The sequence below is a fragment of the Doryrhamphus excisus genome, chromosome 18 (assembly GCF_030265055.1).
Source record: "Doryrhamphus excisus isolate RoL2022-K1 chromosome 18, RoL_Dexc_1.0, whole genome shotgun sequence".
NCBI lineage: Eukaryota > Metazoa > Chordata > Actinopteri > Syngnathiformes > Syngnathidae > Doryrhamphus > Doryrhamphus excisus.
In genome coordinates, this window is record NC_080483.1 from 2375110 (window position 1) to 2391638 (window position 16529).

General features: G+C 40.2%; 1 protein-coding gene across 3 annotated transcripts in view; it reads right to left on the reverse strand.

Moving 5' to 3' along the window:
• Nucleotides 1-16529, reverse strand: part of celsr2 (cadherin, EGF LAG seven-pass G-type receptor 2) — a 108074-nt gene extending 91545 nt beyond the window's left edge. For 2 of the 3 annotated variants that reach the window (XM_058054187.1, XM_058054186.1), the window contains exon 1: nt 12705-16528. In XM_058054187.1, coding sequence (XP_057910170.1) covers nt 12705-16242 — 3538 coding nt within the window. In that variant the 5' untranslated portion in view covers nt 16243-16528. Of the gene's footprint in view, nt 1-12704 lie in introns of all 3 variants that reach the window. The other variant, XM_058054185.1, reaches the window with a different exon arrangement.

The following is a 16529-nucleotide window of genomic DNA, read 5'->3' on the forward strand; positions in this document are numbered from 1 at the left end:
TATGGACAATTTGGAGTGGCTAATTAACCTAGCATGTTTTTGGAATGTGTTAGTGTTCTTACAAAGAACACTAAACTCATCACACACCAACTTAACACTCAAAAGGTGTAATTATGAAACCAGCTCAACCGAATCATTCATTCATTCGTTTTCTACCGCTTATTCTCACGAGGGTCGCAGGGGTGCTGGAGCCTATCCCAGCTGTCTTCGGGCACGAGAGGCGGGGTACACCCTGGACTGGTGGCCAGCCAATCACAGGGCACATTTAGACAAACAACCATTCACACTCACATTCATACCTATGGACAATTTGGAGTCGCTAATTAGAATTACCACCGAGGGTGGAATTGAACCCTGGTCTCCTAGCTGTGAGGTCTGCGCGCTAACCACTAGACCGCCGCGCCGCCCGAAAATGGTAATATTAATGATGATTATAATAATGGTGATAATAATAACAATAATAATGGTAACAATGATAAAGATTATAACAATAATGATAATAATGATAATAACAATAATAATATTGAATGTATAGATTTGAAGATGACATGTTATCCAAGAGGGGCGGCACGGCGGGCGAGTGGTTAGACGTCCCTCACAGCTAGGACCTAGCTGTACCTAGCTCGTAATATTATGATTTTTTTTCTCTTAATATTTTGACTTTATTCTCATAAGATTAAGTATTTTTATTCTGTCCTTTTATTTCAACTTTATGCTACTAAATTATTTTTTTAATATATCATCTCACAAGATTAAAGTTATAATTTAACGAGAAAACTTAATTTTACAAGAATAACATTGTAGTGTTATGAGGGAATATAATTTTATATTTTTTTTAAAGATAATTTTAGTAGATTCTGATTTTTTAAAAGTCATATTATCATGAAAAAAAATATATGTTGTTTTTCCCCAACCTAATTTTCCAAAAATGACGACTTTAGTTTGTTTTGTTTGTTTCTCAATGTTATGAATTCAAAACCACCTTTTTTTAATATCTCAACACTAAATTAAAAAAATATTTTTGTTCTTACCCTCTTAATAATAAAAGTTTGATGTCATAATATTATGATTTTTTTTCTTGTTAAAACGTTTTCTCTTAATATTTTGACTTTATTCTCATAAGATTAAGTATTTTTATTCTCTCCCCTTATTTCAACTTTATGCTGCTAAAATTTTTTTTTCTTGTAATATTTCAATGTTATTCTTGTCAAAAATTATAACTTTTTTTCTGTGATTTTTTAAATATATTTTTATAAAGTTATGGCTGATTTTTCCAATTTGCAGAGTTTATCTGACTTACAGCCACGCCCATATGTGGAAGTCCACTCCTCTGTGACATCACAAAGGAACAGTTTTACCACGCCTTCTTATTTCAGCTTTATGCTACTAAAATTAAAAAAAAAATCTTGTAATATTTCTATGTTATTCTCATTAAAAAAATATAATTTTTTTTGTGATATTTTGATATATTTTTTATAAAGTTATGTTTGATTTTTCCATTTTTTCTGCTGCTCTTGTCAATTTGTAAAATACTTTTTATTAATAGGCTATTCTTACAATGTACCGCGTGACAATAAAAAACTACCATTTCCACAAATGGCCCCCAGGCCACACTTTAGACACCCTTAAAGTATGGATATGACATAATGAGTGAAGGATGATTCTTATGGATAGTCAGCACTATCTGACTCTACGAAGATGACTCTCACCCCTGCTATCTCGACTTGCCCCTCCCTCCCATGTCTCGGTTTTTGACTGTTGCCCCCCCCCTACGACTACCCCCACCCCGGACCCTCCATGTCCACCCTCCCTGTCCTGTGAAAGGACGAATGCCTAAGAGAAATGCTTTGTTAAGCGCTCAGTTGTCATGGTGAAGCCAGCAATGCTTGAGAAATTCCTGGTGGGTGGGGATGAGGGACAGGGCACCCCCCCCCCCCCCCCCCCCGACACCACCCTTTTGTGGGGCCAAGATGCAGGGGGAGGGGAGGCACATAAAGTTCTAAAGAGCAACTGTCCCCATCTCGCCCGTTTGGCAGTCAAGCATGTCAGGTTTCCTTTTGGACCTGCGCTGCTCCGCGACGCCACTTTTTTATTGGGGGCGTGCGGCGGGGCGGGCGTCATCTGACCGCCGGATATAAACCATCCCTCGCGCTAACAGTTCCGACTTCAGAGGCGTCTGTAAAGCACCTCTGACCTTCAAGCTCTTGTTACGAGAAAAGTGCTGCCGTTTTTTTTGAAGCCGTCCCGACGTATCGCCTTTCTCGCTCCCGGCTTGTTTCTCGCGGGCGGGGCATCCGTACGGGTGCCTCATGCGGGTCCTGATGGAGGGGGCGATTATGACGCCACCTGTGGGGGCCTCCGCCTTTGAGCAGACAATGGGAGTGGCCTCCTTGACTGTCTGGAGCGTCACCCCGGCATCCTCATGTCTTTGCGTCCAGTAAAACTGCTCTGTGTTTGCCGCCCTCAGTCTCCTCTTGGATAACATTCATTCATTTTATACTGCTTTTCCTCACAAGGGTCGTGGGGGGTGCTGGAGCCTATCCCAGCTGTCTTTTGGGGTGAGAGGCGGGGTACACCCTGGACTGGTGGGCAGCCAATCACAGGGCACATATAGACAAACAACCATTCACACTCACATTCATACCTATGGACAATTTGGAGTCGCTAATTAACCTAGCATGTTTTTGGAATGTGGGAGGAAACCGGAGTACCCGGAGAAAATGAGAATAAAGTCAAAAATATTAAGAGAAAAAAAAATCATTATATTATGACATCAAACTTCTATTATTAACAGGAAAAAAATATTTTTAAAATATTAAGAGAAAAAAAACATTATATTATGACATCAAACTTCTATTATTAATAGGAAAAAAAATATTTTTTAAAATATTAAGAGAAAAAATATTTATATTATGACATCAAACTTCTATTATTAACAGGAAAAAAATATTTTTTAAATATTAAGAGAAAAAAAATCATTATATTATGACATCAAACTTCTATTATTAACAGGAAAAAAATATTTTTAAAATATTAAGAGAAAAAAAACATTATATTATGACATCAAACTTCTATTATTAACAGGAAAAAAATATTTTTAAAATATTAAGAGAAAAAAATCATTATATTATGACATCAAACTTCTATTATTAACAGGAAAAAAATATTTTTAAAATATTAAGAGAAAAAAAACATTATATTATGACATCAAACTTCTATTATTAACAGGAAAAATATATTTTTTAAATATTAAGAGAAAAAAAACATTATATTATGACATCAAACTTCTATTATTAACAGGAAAAAAAATGTTTTTGTAATTTAGAGTTGAGATATAAAAGAAAAAAGGTGGTTTTGAATTCATAACATTGAGAAACAAACAAAACAAACTAAAATTTTAAATAAAAAATTAGGTTAATTTAAAAATTAGTTTGTCATGATATTATGACTTTTAAAAAATCTGAATATGCTTTATGCTGCTAAAATTATCTTTCCTCATGACACTACAATGTTATTCTTGTAAAATGAAGTTTTCTCGTTAAATTATAACTTTTTTCTCTTAATATTTGACTTTAATCTTGTAAAATGATATTTTTTTTTCCCTGCTTCTCATGACAAATGAAGTGGAGTCGAGCCACAAAACATCGATCTGTAATATTTGTCAATAATTTGACTTGGTAAATGGAATCATGAATTTATTCTCATAAAATTGCTACTTTTTTCTTGATAGAATAAAAAAAATTCTCTTAATGTTTGGACCTTATTCTCATAAAATGACCCCTGCTCTGGTTTGTTTTTATTTTTTTATTTTTATTAAATCATATTATGATTTTTAAAAAAACAACATCTGTAATATTTCAACTTTTTCCCTCATAATATTAATATGACTTATTCTCATAAAATTATTTTTTTTTTCTAATTATTGCCAACTTTTTCTCTTCACTCTTTTGTCTTTATTGTTGCAAAATTACTGCAGATTTTTCAGTTTTTGTCATTTTTTTTATCATAATATTGGATTTTTCTCATGTTTGGTGATCATTTTTGACGTTAACCAAAAAACATGCTTGTTTGTTTTTTTATCATATTATGATTTTTTTTAAACATTAATTCATTCATTCTATCTGTAATATTTCAACTTTTTTCCTCATAATATTAATATGACTTATTGTCATAAAATTACAACTTTTTTCTAATTATTGCCAACTTTTTCTCTTCATTTTTTTTTTCATCACACTATGATTTAAAAAAAATCTTTCTATAATATTTCAACTTTTTTCCTCATAATATTAATATGACTTATTGTCATAAAATTACAACTTTTTTCTAATTATTACCAACTTTTTCTCTTCATTTTTTTTCATCACACTATGATTTAAAAAAAAATCTTTCTATAATATTTCAACTTTTTTCCTCATAATATTAATATGACTTATTGTCATAAAATTACAACTTTTTTGTATTTATTGCCAACTTTTTCTCTTCATTTTTTTTTCATCACACTATGATTAAAAAAAATCTTTCTATAATATTTCAACTTTTTTCCTCATGATATTAATATGACTTATTATCATAAAATTACAACTTTTTTCTAATTATTACCAACTTTTTTTCTTCACTCGTTTGACTTGCAAAATTACTGCAGATTTTTCAGTTTTTGTCTTTTTTTTGTCATAATATTGGATTTTTCTCATGTTTGGTGATCATTTTCAACGTTAACCGAAAAACATGCTTGTTTGTTTTTTTAGCATATTATGATTAAAAAAAATCTTTCTATAATATTTCAACTTTTTTCCTCATAATATTAATACGACTTATTATCATAAAATTACAACTTTTTTCTAATTATTGCCAACTTTTTCTCTTCACTCGTTTGACTCATTTTCGACGTTAACCAAAAAACATGCTTGTTTGTTTTTTTATCATATTATGATTTAAAAAAAAAATCTTTCTATAATATTTCAACTTTTTTCCTCATAATATTAATATGACTTATTCTCATAAAATTACAACTTTTTTCTAATTATTGCCAACTTTTTCTCTTCACTCGTTTGACTTGCAAAATTACTGCAGATTTTTCAGTTTTTGTCATTTTTTTCATCATAATATTGGATTTTTCTCATGTTTGGTGATCATTTTCATTTTTTTGAAGAGGCGTTTCGACAAAATCTCTGCAGCGGCATTTTTCAACAATATATCCTCGGGATTGGATTCAAACAAAGGACAAAGTGTCCTTGTTGCACGTTCAGTCTCTTGTATAAATAAAGTACTTTCATCAAAGGCAGTGTCGCTACGTGCGACCCAACACTGATAAAGCTAAGATAAGAAAATGAGATGGAACAACGGAGGACATTCTCCAGCGTCTAATGCAAACACTTATTAATGCAGCCGCACGCGGGGTCGGGAACGCTAGCTGGGCCTGGAGAACCCCGATGCTGATCCAACACGTTCCCGCAAAAGAGATGCGGCAAATGTAATCCCGCGGATGACAACCCATATCTCGGCTTGCGGTGTGAGCAGAATTATTTTAGAAAAAAATGAACACACACACACACACACACACACACACACTGACTTAATTATACGCTCATCATTAATTTATGACGCCTCACAGCGCTAAAGCTAAAGACAGTGATCCCATTACTTTCTACTCATCTTGTCTGTTGTTTTTCCTTCCGCTTATTTATGGCCGTTACATCATAATAAGCACCGTTATAATAAAGCATCATAATAAGCATCATTCTTAAAATAAATAAAATAAAACATAATCACGCGTACAAATAAACTCAATAAATCTTTTCTCCTGTCTGCTTAATTCTCTCTTCTGGCTAATTAAAAGCAATCTTCACTGGCTAAATGTACTGCAAAAAAGGCCAGTAAGGATAATTCATAATGCCGCCTACAGAGAACATACTAACTCCTTATTTCTAAAATCACAAATACTTCAACTTGCTGATATAGTTCATCTTCAAACAGCTAAAATAATGCATAAGGCTAAAAATAACCAATTAGCTAAAAATGTCATCCAATACTTCCAATTTAAATTTAAATTTAAAATAGTTTTAAAAATAATTTAAAAAATAATTTTAAAAATAATTTAAAAAATAATTTTAAAAATTATTTTAAAAATTATTGCCAATTTTTTCTCTTCACTCTTTTGACTTTATTGTTGCAAAATTACTGCAGATTTTTCAGTTTTTGTCATTTTTTTGTCATAATATTGGATTTGGTTTGGTGATCATTTTCGACGAAAAATATGCTTGTTTGTTTTTTATCATCTTATGATTAAAAAAAATTCTTTGTATAATATTTCAACTTTTTTCCTCATAATATTAATATGACTTATTGTCATAAAATGACAACTTTTTTCTAATTATTGCCAACTTTTTCTCTTCACTCGTTTGACTTGCAAAATTACTGCAGATTTTTCAGTTTTTGTCATTTTTCACGTGAAATTCCATTTTTAGAATGAATTTTTAGAAAAAATAAAAGGCCACGGGCCTCACTTTGGACACCCCCCTTTATTTTAAGACGTGTAGCAAAGCCTTAGTGCAGGTCAGAGGCGGTGATGGAGATAATGATGGATTTTTCATTTTTCATGTTTGGTGATCATTTTTGACGTTAACCGAAAAACATGCTTGATTGTTTTTCATCATATTATGATTTTTAAAAAAAACAACATTTATCTGTAATATTTCATTTTTTTTTCCCTCATAATATTAGTGACTTAATATGACTTATTCTCATACTTTTTTCTAATTATTGCCAAATTTTTCTCTTCACTCTTTTGACTTTATTGTTGCAAAATTACTGCAGATTTTTCAGTTTTGGGCATTTTTCACCTGAAATTCCATTTTTAGAATGTGCTGCGGGGCAATAAAAAAAATGGCCACGGGCCTCATTTTGGACACCCCTGCTCGAGGCTTTAATTTAAGACGTGTAGCAAAGCCTTAATGCAGTTCAGAGGCGGTAATGGAGATAATGATGGATTTTTGGTGATCATTTTCGACCGAAAAACCGAAAAGCATGCTAACCGAGGCGAACGCTAACCAAGGTTCCACTGTATATCCATTTTGCTTATAGGATAGGATCGTCATCATTCAAAATTGTATGGAAATGAGATATTTAATTTTAAATAATTCATGAGCTTCAATCACAAGAGGAAAATGACAAAACAGCAAAGTTGAATTTAAGAGGCTTATTAGCCGAATAAAGTTTCATTCAAAACATTTCCCTGCTGGAGAGCAGACTGTTAATCACAGTCCAACTCCAAACAAAAGAGCCCATCGCAAATCGTCGATCATAAGGGGCCTCTTCAACAGCAGCATGAAGAGGAAGATAATGGCCGAGTCTTGGGGGGTCCCTGAAGGCGGGGGTGGGGGGGGGGGGACTTTGGAAATTGGGGTCAGCACCATCTAAAGGAGGAGCTCATCTTCCTAGCACACTGACATACTTTCCTTCCTGCTTGTTTACTTTGGATGCGTTCCGGAAAAAAAAAAAACATTAAACTCATCACACATCAACTTAACACTTAAATGTTGCACCTCACAAATATACAAATATGTACCTATATGAGTTTAAATGGGGGGAGCTACCATCTTGTAAATACCGTTTTCATCTTACAAACATTAAACTCATCACACATCAACTTAACACTTAAATGTTGCACCTCACAAATATACAAATATTTACCAATATGAATTTAAATAGGGGGGCTACCATCTTGTAAATACCGTTTTCATCTTACAAACATTAAACTCATCACACATCAACTTAACACTTAAATGTCGCACCTCACAAATATACAAACATGTACCAATATGAATTTAAATAGGGGGAGCTACCATCTTGTAAATACCGTTTTCATCTTACAAACATTAAACTCATCACACATCAACTTAACACTTAAATGTTGCACCTCACAAATATACAAATATTTACCAATATGAATTTAAATAGGGGGGCTACCATCTTGTAAATACCGTTTTCATCTTACAAACATTAAACTCATCACACATCAACTTAACACTTAAATGTCGCACCTCACAAATATACAAACATGTACCAATATGAATTTAAATAGGGGGAGCTACCATCTTGTAAATACCGTTTTCATCTTACAAACATTAAACTCATCACACATCAACTTAACACTTAAATGTTGCACCTCACAAATATACAAACATGTACCAATATGAGTTTAAATAGGGGGGCTACCATCTTGTAAATACCGTTTTCATCTTACAAACATTAAACTCATCACACATCAACTTAACACTTAAATGTTGCACCTCACAAATATACAAACATGTACCAATATGAGTTTAAATGGGGGGGCGTTTTCCCATATGAACACCATCTTGTAAATACTGTTTTCATCTTACAAACATTAAACTCATCACACATCAACTTAACACTTAAATGTTGCACCTCACAAATATACAAACATGTACCAATATGAGTTTAAATGGGGGGGGGGCGTTTTCCCATATGAACACCATCTTGTAAATACCGGTTTCATCTTACAAACATCAAACTCATTTACCCATTTCCATTGTGTTTTGTATTTCATGTTAAACTCATATTGGTACATGTTTGTATATTTGTCAGGTAAGACTTTTGAGTGTTAAGTTGATGTGTGAATAATTTAGTGTTGTTAGTAAAGTGTTCTTTAAACGATGACGCCATGAGACTCGCAGTATGTAAACAATTATTTCTGAAGTATAAGATTAAAATTTAACTAATTAACTAATTTAATTAATTTAATAGCTTAAATTAGCTATACCGCTGTATATGACATGGGGTTCAAAGTAGCGCCTATATATTGGAATTTACGGTAATCTAGCGTTTTGAACCTTAGCACCAATAGCAGTACTCATCTTCAACACACAACAATGCACCTCAATATCCACCAATCACGGTCAAGGTGAGCGAGGTGCATTCAGGGTGTTTGTTTTTTTTTTCCACACATGCACTGCAGCCACCCTGATGCAGGTAAGCATGGGCACGGTTTCTAAAGTATCATTATGGCACTGATATCAGATAGCATGTAAACAATAGCCATCGCTATTGTTTGCTATTGTAAACATACGCCGTCAGCGCCAGCCACGTAGCCGTCAATCAAATCCCAAGATGCTCATCATCTTTAATCCATACTGCTCCTCTTTATATCTAACCTTCATGTCCAATCTCTTAATTGAGTGTTTTCTCTCGGGGGCGTCAAGGTCAAAGAGAGGGCAGATTTACAGCAGCATTCGCCGTGGGTGTAATTCATGTTCCCTTGCATTTTCCGAAAGAGGAAAACTCTGCAATTTGTGCTGACATGCAAAATTTATCACTAGCAGTAAAGACATGCATCCATCACCTTGTCCATATAGAACCCACAAGACAACAGCATACATCCAGGAACGCTGGTCACAATTCAATATGTCTGAAAATAAATAAGGCGGCACGGTGGTCGAGTGGTTAGAACACAGACCTCACAGCTAGGAGACCAGGGTTCAATTCCACCCTCGGCTATCTCTATGTATGGAGTTTGCATGTTCTCCCCGTGCATGCGTGGGTTTTCTCCGGGTACTCCGGTTTCCTCCCACATTCCAAGAACATGCTAGGTTAATTAGCCACTCCAAATTGTCCATAGGTATGAATGTGAGTGTGAATGGTTGTTTGTCTATATGTGCCCTGTGATTGGCTGGCCACCAGTCCAGGGTGTACCCCGCCTCTCGCCCCAAGACAGCTGGGATAGGCTCCAGCACCCCCGCGACCGTTAGGAAAAGCGGTAGAAAATGAATGAATGAATGAAGTAGGAAGAATCCCAACCCATCCCCATGTCAATTAGAAAGTGAAAGAACAAAGAATGTGTCATATTGAGAGGGGAGTAAGCTGGGGTAGGCTCCAGCACCCCCACGACCCTTGTGAGGAAAAGCGGTAGAAAATAAATGAATGAATGAAAAGAAGTAGGAAGAATCCCAACCCATCTCCATGTCAATTACAGTTTAAGAAAGTGAAAGAACAAAGAATGTGTCATATCGAGGGGGGAGTCAGCTGGGATAGGCTCCAGCACCCCCCACAACCCTTGTGAGGAAAAGCGGTAGAAAATGAATGAATGAATGAAAAGAAGTAGGAAGAATCCCAACCTATCTCCATGTCAATTACAGTTTAAAATAGTGAAAGAACAAAGAATGTGTCATATCGAGAGGGGAGTAAGCTGGGATAGGCTCCAGCACCCCCGCGACCCTTGTGAGGAAAAGCGGTAGAAAATGAATGAATGAATGAAGTAGGAAGAATCCCAACCCATCTCCGTGTCAATTACAGTTTAAGAAAGTGAAAGAACAAAGAATGTGTCATATCGAGAGAGGGGAGTAAGCTGGGATAGGCTCCAGCACCCCCCGCGACCCTCGTGAGGAGAAGTGGTATAGAAAATGGATGGATGGGTGTTTATTATGATTTTGGATGGGCGGGTGGGTGGATGGGTACCCTCGATATGACATATTCTTTGTTCTTTCACTTTCTTAAACTGTAATTGCTGGAGCCTATCCCAGCTTACTCCCCCCTCGATATGACACATTCTTTGTTCTTTCACTTTCTTAAACTGTAATTGACATGGAGATGGGTTGGGATTCTTCCTACTTCTTTTCATTCATTCATTTATTTTCTACCGCTTTTCCTCACAAAGGTCGCGGGGGTGCTGGAGCCTATGCCAGCTTACTCCCCCTCGCCCCCTCGATATGACACATTCTTTGTTCTTTCACTTTCTTAAACTGTAATTGACAAGGAGATGGGTTGGGATTCTTCCTACTTCATTCATTCATTCATTTTGTACCACTTTTCCTCACAAGGGTCGTGGGGGTGCTGGAGCCTATCCCAGCTTACTCCCCCTCGATATGACACATTCTTTGTTCTTTCACTTTCTTAAACTGTAATTGACATGGAGATAGGTTGGGATTCTTCCTACTTCTTTTCATACATTCATTCATTTTCTACCGCTTTTCCTCACAAAGTTTGCGGGGGTGCTGGAGCCTATCCCAGCTTACTCCCCCCTCGATATGACACATTCTTTGTTCTTTCACTTTCTTAAACTATAATTGACAAGGAGATGGGTTGGGATTCTTCCTACTTCATTCATTCATTCATTTTCTACCGCTTTTCCTCACAAGGGTCGCGGGGGTGCTGGAGCCTATCCCAGCTTACTCCCCCCTCAATATGACACATTATTTGTTCTTTCACTTTCTTAAACTGTAATTGACAAGGAGATGGGTTGGGATTCTTCCTACTTCTTTTCATTCATTCATTCATTTTCTACCGCTTTTCCTCACAAGGGTCGAGGGAGGTGCTGGAGCCTATCCCAGCTGTCTTTGGGCAAGAGGCGGGGTACACCCTGGACTGGTGGCCAGCCAATCACAGGGCACATATACTAGACAAACAACCATTCACACTCACATTCATACCTATGGACAATTTGGAGTCGCTAATTAACCTAGCATGTTTTTGGAATGTGGGAAGAAACCGGAGTACCCGGAGAACATGCGAACTCCACATAGAGATAGCCGAGGGTGGAATTGAACCATGGTCTCCTAGCTATGAGGCCTGTGCGCTAACCACTCCTCCACCGTGCAGCCCCACGAGACAACAGTTGCTTTTTTAAACAAAACACAGCAACAGCTCCCAGTCTAAATAAGCTATCGTAATTTAATTATGTCTTTCGTTGTATTTTAGGCGAAGGGGAGTGGAGGGTGTGGGCTGTGGGGGGGGGGGGGGGTATAATGGCCAATTATGGTGCAAGATCAGTGTGCCCACTGGAGTGTGGATCCCTCAGGATGCAGACAAGCTCAGTCTGGCAGCTATTTAAATCTCCACAATGGACGTCTGCAAATCAAGCTCATATAAATAAAGACAGTTCCTTCGTGAGGGTCCGTGTAATTACAGAACCCACACCCACCCACCCACCCACATACTCATAAAAAAAAAATTTCAATCCAACACTGAATGTGACTGCTTGTTGAGTTTTGTACCGTGTCCTGCAGAGAATCTTAATCCCCCTCATGAATATTTCTATAGCAGGGGTCTCAAACATGCGGCCCGCGCAAGTTTGATATGGATGCTGTATGGTATCATGTACCCAGAAAAAATTATTACGTTTGATTCATGTTCATGTTAAAGGTTAAATAACTGTTAATAGTTATCCTCCCTATCCGTGTGGAAGTGGTAAGTTTTGGGCTATTTAAGTTGAAAGGAAATAACTTGAAGGCTACCGTTTAGGTCGCGAGTGCTCTAGTTTGCAAGTTAGCATGTGTCTCAAGACCAGGGGTCTCAAACATGTGGCCCGCGGGCCGACACTACTTTGAGGCCCCCGCCTTGACATGAAAGTTTAATGTTAGTGCGGCCCGCGCAAGTTTGATATGGATGCTGTATGGTATCATGTACCCAGAAAAAATTATTACGTTTGATTCATGTTCATGTTAAAGGTTAAATAACTGTTAATAGTTATCCTCCCTATCCATGTGGAAGTGGTAAGTTTTTGGCTATTTAAGTTTAAAGGAAATAACTTGAAGGCTACCGTTTTGGTCGCTAGCTCTGTAGTTTACGAGTTAGCATGTGTCTCAAGACCAGGGGTCTCAAAAATGTGGCCCGCGGGCCACATGTTTGGAAATGACTGTCATCACAGGAAGTAGTACATATTGAACTGCTATCTGCATAGACGGTCCTACCTGACACAGAGATCCTCATGGAGGCCTCCAGGGGTCGGTTGTTATCCAAAGCCTGACTCAACTGGATCTCCCCTGTGGTTTGGTTGAGGAGCACCAAATTCAGCTCGTTTCCAACATCAAACTTGTAGAAGAGTCGGTCCGAGACATCCGGGTCGTGTGCCGGGATGCGGCCGATCACTCCCGCCGGGAAGCTACTAGATTTCTCCGTTACATAATTATTGAAGATAATCTGGAAGTTCTTAAGAAGGGGTACGTTGTCGTTTTTGTCCACTAGCTTGATATGGACCGTGGCTCTGCTCACAAGAGGGGCAGAAGTGGCTTGGACCACAATGACGTACTCGGAAGTGCTTTCGTAGTCCAGATCTATGAGCGACGTGAGTTCTCCGGAGAAGATATCAAGCTGGAACATCTCAGGTATGTTCCCCTCCACGATTTGGTACATGATCTGCGCATTGCTGCCTTCGTCCGGATCGGTCGCTGATATAAGCGCGACCACGACACCGATGGGACTGTTTTCGTCCACCATGATATCGAAGTCATCTTTCTCAAAAACCGGAGGATTGTCGTTCACGTCCAGGATGGTCACTTGGATGTTTATGGGGGTCTTCAAAGCGGGAACACCTTTATCCACAGCGAAAGCTTGCAGAGGATAAACGGGAACGTTTTCTCGATCTAATCTACGTAACGTTCGAACAATTCCAGATGTGGATTCTATTATGAAGTCTCCGTCGCCGTCCTCCCCGCCATGGAAGGTGTAGAAGACTCTACCGTTGAGACCAGAGTCTCGATCGGTTGCAGACACCTGAACGACGCTGGTGAACACGGGGACATCCTCCATTACTGATGCGACGTAATGATCCCTGAGGAAACGCGGCGAATTATCGTTGACGTCGTTGACCAGTATCTCCAAGTAGGTGGTATCCGACTTCTGCGGGATACCGTTGTCGCGTGCGGTTATGGCGAGCGTATAGGACACTTGGTCTTCGTAGTCCAGCTCCATTTGTGTAGTGACGGCGCCCGTGTCGGGATCGATATCGAACTGAGGGATGCTATCGTCCATGAAGTATGTAATTCGAGCGTTCTCGCCCGTGTCTTCATCGGTAGCGCTTATCACGACGACGGTGGCGCCTACATTCCGGTCTTCGTTGATATTCACCGTGTAATGCGAGCTCTGGAAAACGGGTCGATGCGTGTTAGCGTCAGTGACGTTCACGAATACTTTTGTCGTGTCGAAAAGCGTACCGTCACTCGCGGTTACGGTCAAAACATACTGGCGTTCGAGTTTATAGTCCAAAGGCAACGCAAGCGTGATGAGTCCGCCGCCGCTCTGACTCGTGATGGCGAACCTGTTTCGAGTGTTTCCGTTGGATATCTGATAGCTCACGACGCTGTTGACGTCCTGGTCCACGGCGGATACGGTCACCACGCTGGTACCCACGGCCGCGTCCTCGTTCAGTCGCATGTAGTACGCTTTTTGAGTGAACTCCGGGTTGTTGTCGTTGACGTCGAGAACGGTCATGCTAATGCTAGCCGATGAGGACATAACCGGGTAGCCGTGATCCCGGGCCTCCACGCCAAAGTTGTAATAATCCATACTTTCTCGATCCAACTCGGAAGCGACGACAATCCAACCTGTGCTGTTGTTGATGCTAAACGGGAAATTCGGCATCGTTTCAGTGAGACGGTAATCCAATCTGGAATTGTCCCCGGAATCGGCATCCACGGCTTGGATGTGAATAATGGAATAACCGAGTGGCACGTTTTCCAACACCGTAGCTTGGAACGGCGTGCTAACAAAAATGGGAGCGTTGTCGTTAACATCCAGGACCTGCACCGTTACCATTCCGCTGATGTTCGATAAAGGCGGGCGCCCACCGTCCTGGGCTCGGATTCTTAGCGTGTACTCCTTGTTTGCTTCGTAATCTAAATGACTCACTAGGTCCATTTTACCGGTTTGAGCGTCGATATAAAACTGACCCCGTGAGTTGCCGCTCATGATGCTGAAGTGGACCATGGCGTTGCTTCCCCGGTCCCGGTCTGTGGCGGTCACTTGCAGGATCTCTGTATTCGGGGCCGTGTCCTCCGGTACTTGGACTATGTAGCGTTTTTCACTGAACTGCGGAGCGTTGTCGTTGTCATCTTCAACTACAATGTAAACGGTAGCTGTGGCGCTACGGGGACCGGGGTCACGACCTTGGTCGTTTGCTTCGATTAACAACATATACGCGTCGAGTGATTCCCTGTCGACGAGACCTTTAGTGCGAATGACGCCGGATCTTGAATCGATGTCAAAGACGTCATTGGAAGCGTTAGCGTTCAGGACGTGATACAGGATGTTACCGTTAACCGGTGCGTCACCGTCCGTGGCCCTCACGGTTAATACCTCGTATCCGATTTCCAGATTCTCACGGATACTTTCCTTGTAGTCCTGTTGCTCGAAAACCGGATCGTGGTCATTGGCGTCGCCGACCGTGACAGTGAGAGTCGCCATAGCGGTGCGGCGAGGCGTGCCGTGGTCCACCGCCGTCACGCGAAACACGTGAGTCTCTTTGGTCTCACGGTCCAGAACCTCCACCGTGGACACGAGTCCGCTGAGTGGATCCACGGCGAAAAGGTTGTTCGAACGGCTGTCAAAGAGCGCCTCGATGAAATACTCCAAGCGACCCGCTTCACCTTCATCCATGTCCACCGCCTTCAAAGCGACAACCGAAGTCCCAGACGGCTTGTTCTCCACCACGGAGACCTGGTACATCGGGGGCTGGAACTGGGGGCTGCTGTTTATGCTTCTTCTCGTTCTGCCCACCATGCCCGTGTCACCCTTTTCCAAAAGCCTACTAATACGTCTCGGAGTAAAAGGACCCCGTCCGAGACGCCAGTGCACAAAAACTGAATTCACTCCGGAAGATCCATCTCCAACCAGGACGTCGCAGAGCAAATCCAGCTCCATGATGGTGTCCCCAGACCAGCATAGAGTCTCAGACGCAAACAAGTTCCCCTCTGAGAAGTAGAAATGACCTCCACTGGTGACTTTGCAGCGGGTGGGTTTCCCAGGTAGAAGCCCCCCCATTGGGAATAAAGCGGACCCTGCTCCGTGGCACTGCGCCGGTTTATGGCTACCAGGACTCAATAAACTAAGCACCTCCATGTCCCAGTCTGATTTCAATACGCGCTTTTTGGAGCAGTCCCCCCCGTGGATGTGGACATCATAGCGGCTAGTGATGAGGTGCCGGTAGCCGGAGCCCACGGAGTCCACGCAGTCGGAGACTGTGTACAAAGTAAACGGATTGGAGCGTAAAGAGCCGCATTTTATGGAATGTGACAGAAACACTGTTCCCGTTGCCGGGTCCGAGTCCAGGAAGCGCTCCGCGGGTGTGGGAGCCAGCACCTGATCCAGAGCGCACCGCGCGCGCTGCTCTACGCCGGCCAACACCGTCCTCGGGCGGGCGTCTTCGCTGAGGTGAACCGCGAAGCCGGACACCAGCGTGGGTAAATTCCACCAAATGAAAATAAAAAGGAAATCCACGTGAAGGAAGCGCATGGCTCCACGATGTGAGTCCGTAGTTTAAAAGAAAAGTGGAGCTCCTTAAACTTTCCACTGGAGACTTTCTCTTTGTTGCAGAGGAGCCATGCTTTTCTATCCCGGCGGCGGACGCGCTTCTCTGGGCGAGTTTTTGTGTTTGCGAGGAAGGGATATCCACAGCTAGCTCTGTCCCACGAACACACTAACACATACACACACGTACACAAGCACAACAACACATCCTCTCCGTCCGCCGGATTCTGTTTGAATGGTGAAAATGGCTTCTGGTGCACAGAGCCTCATTA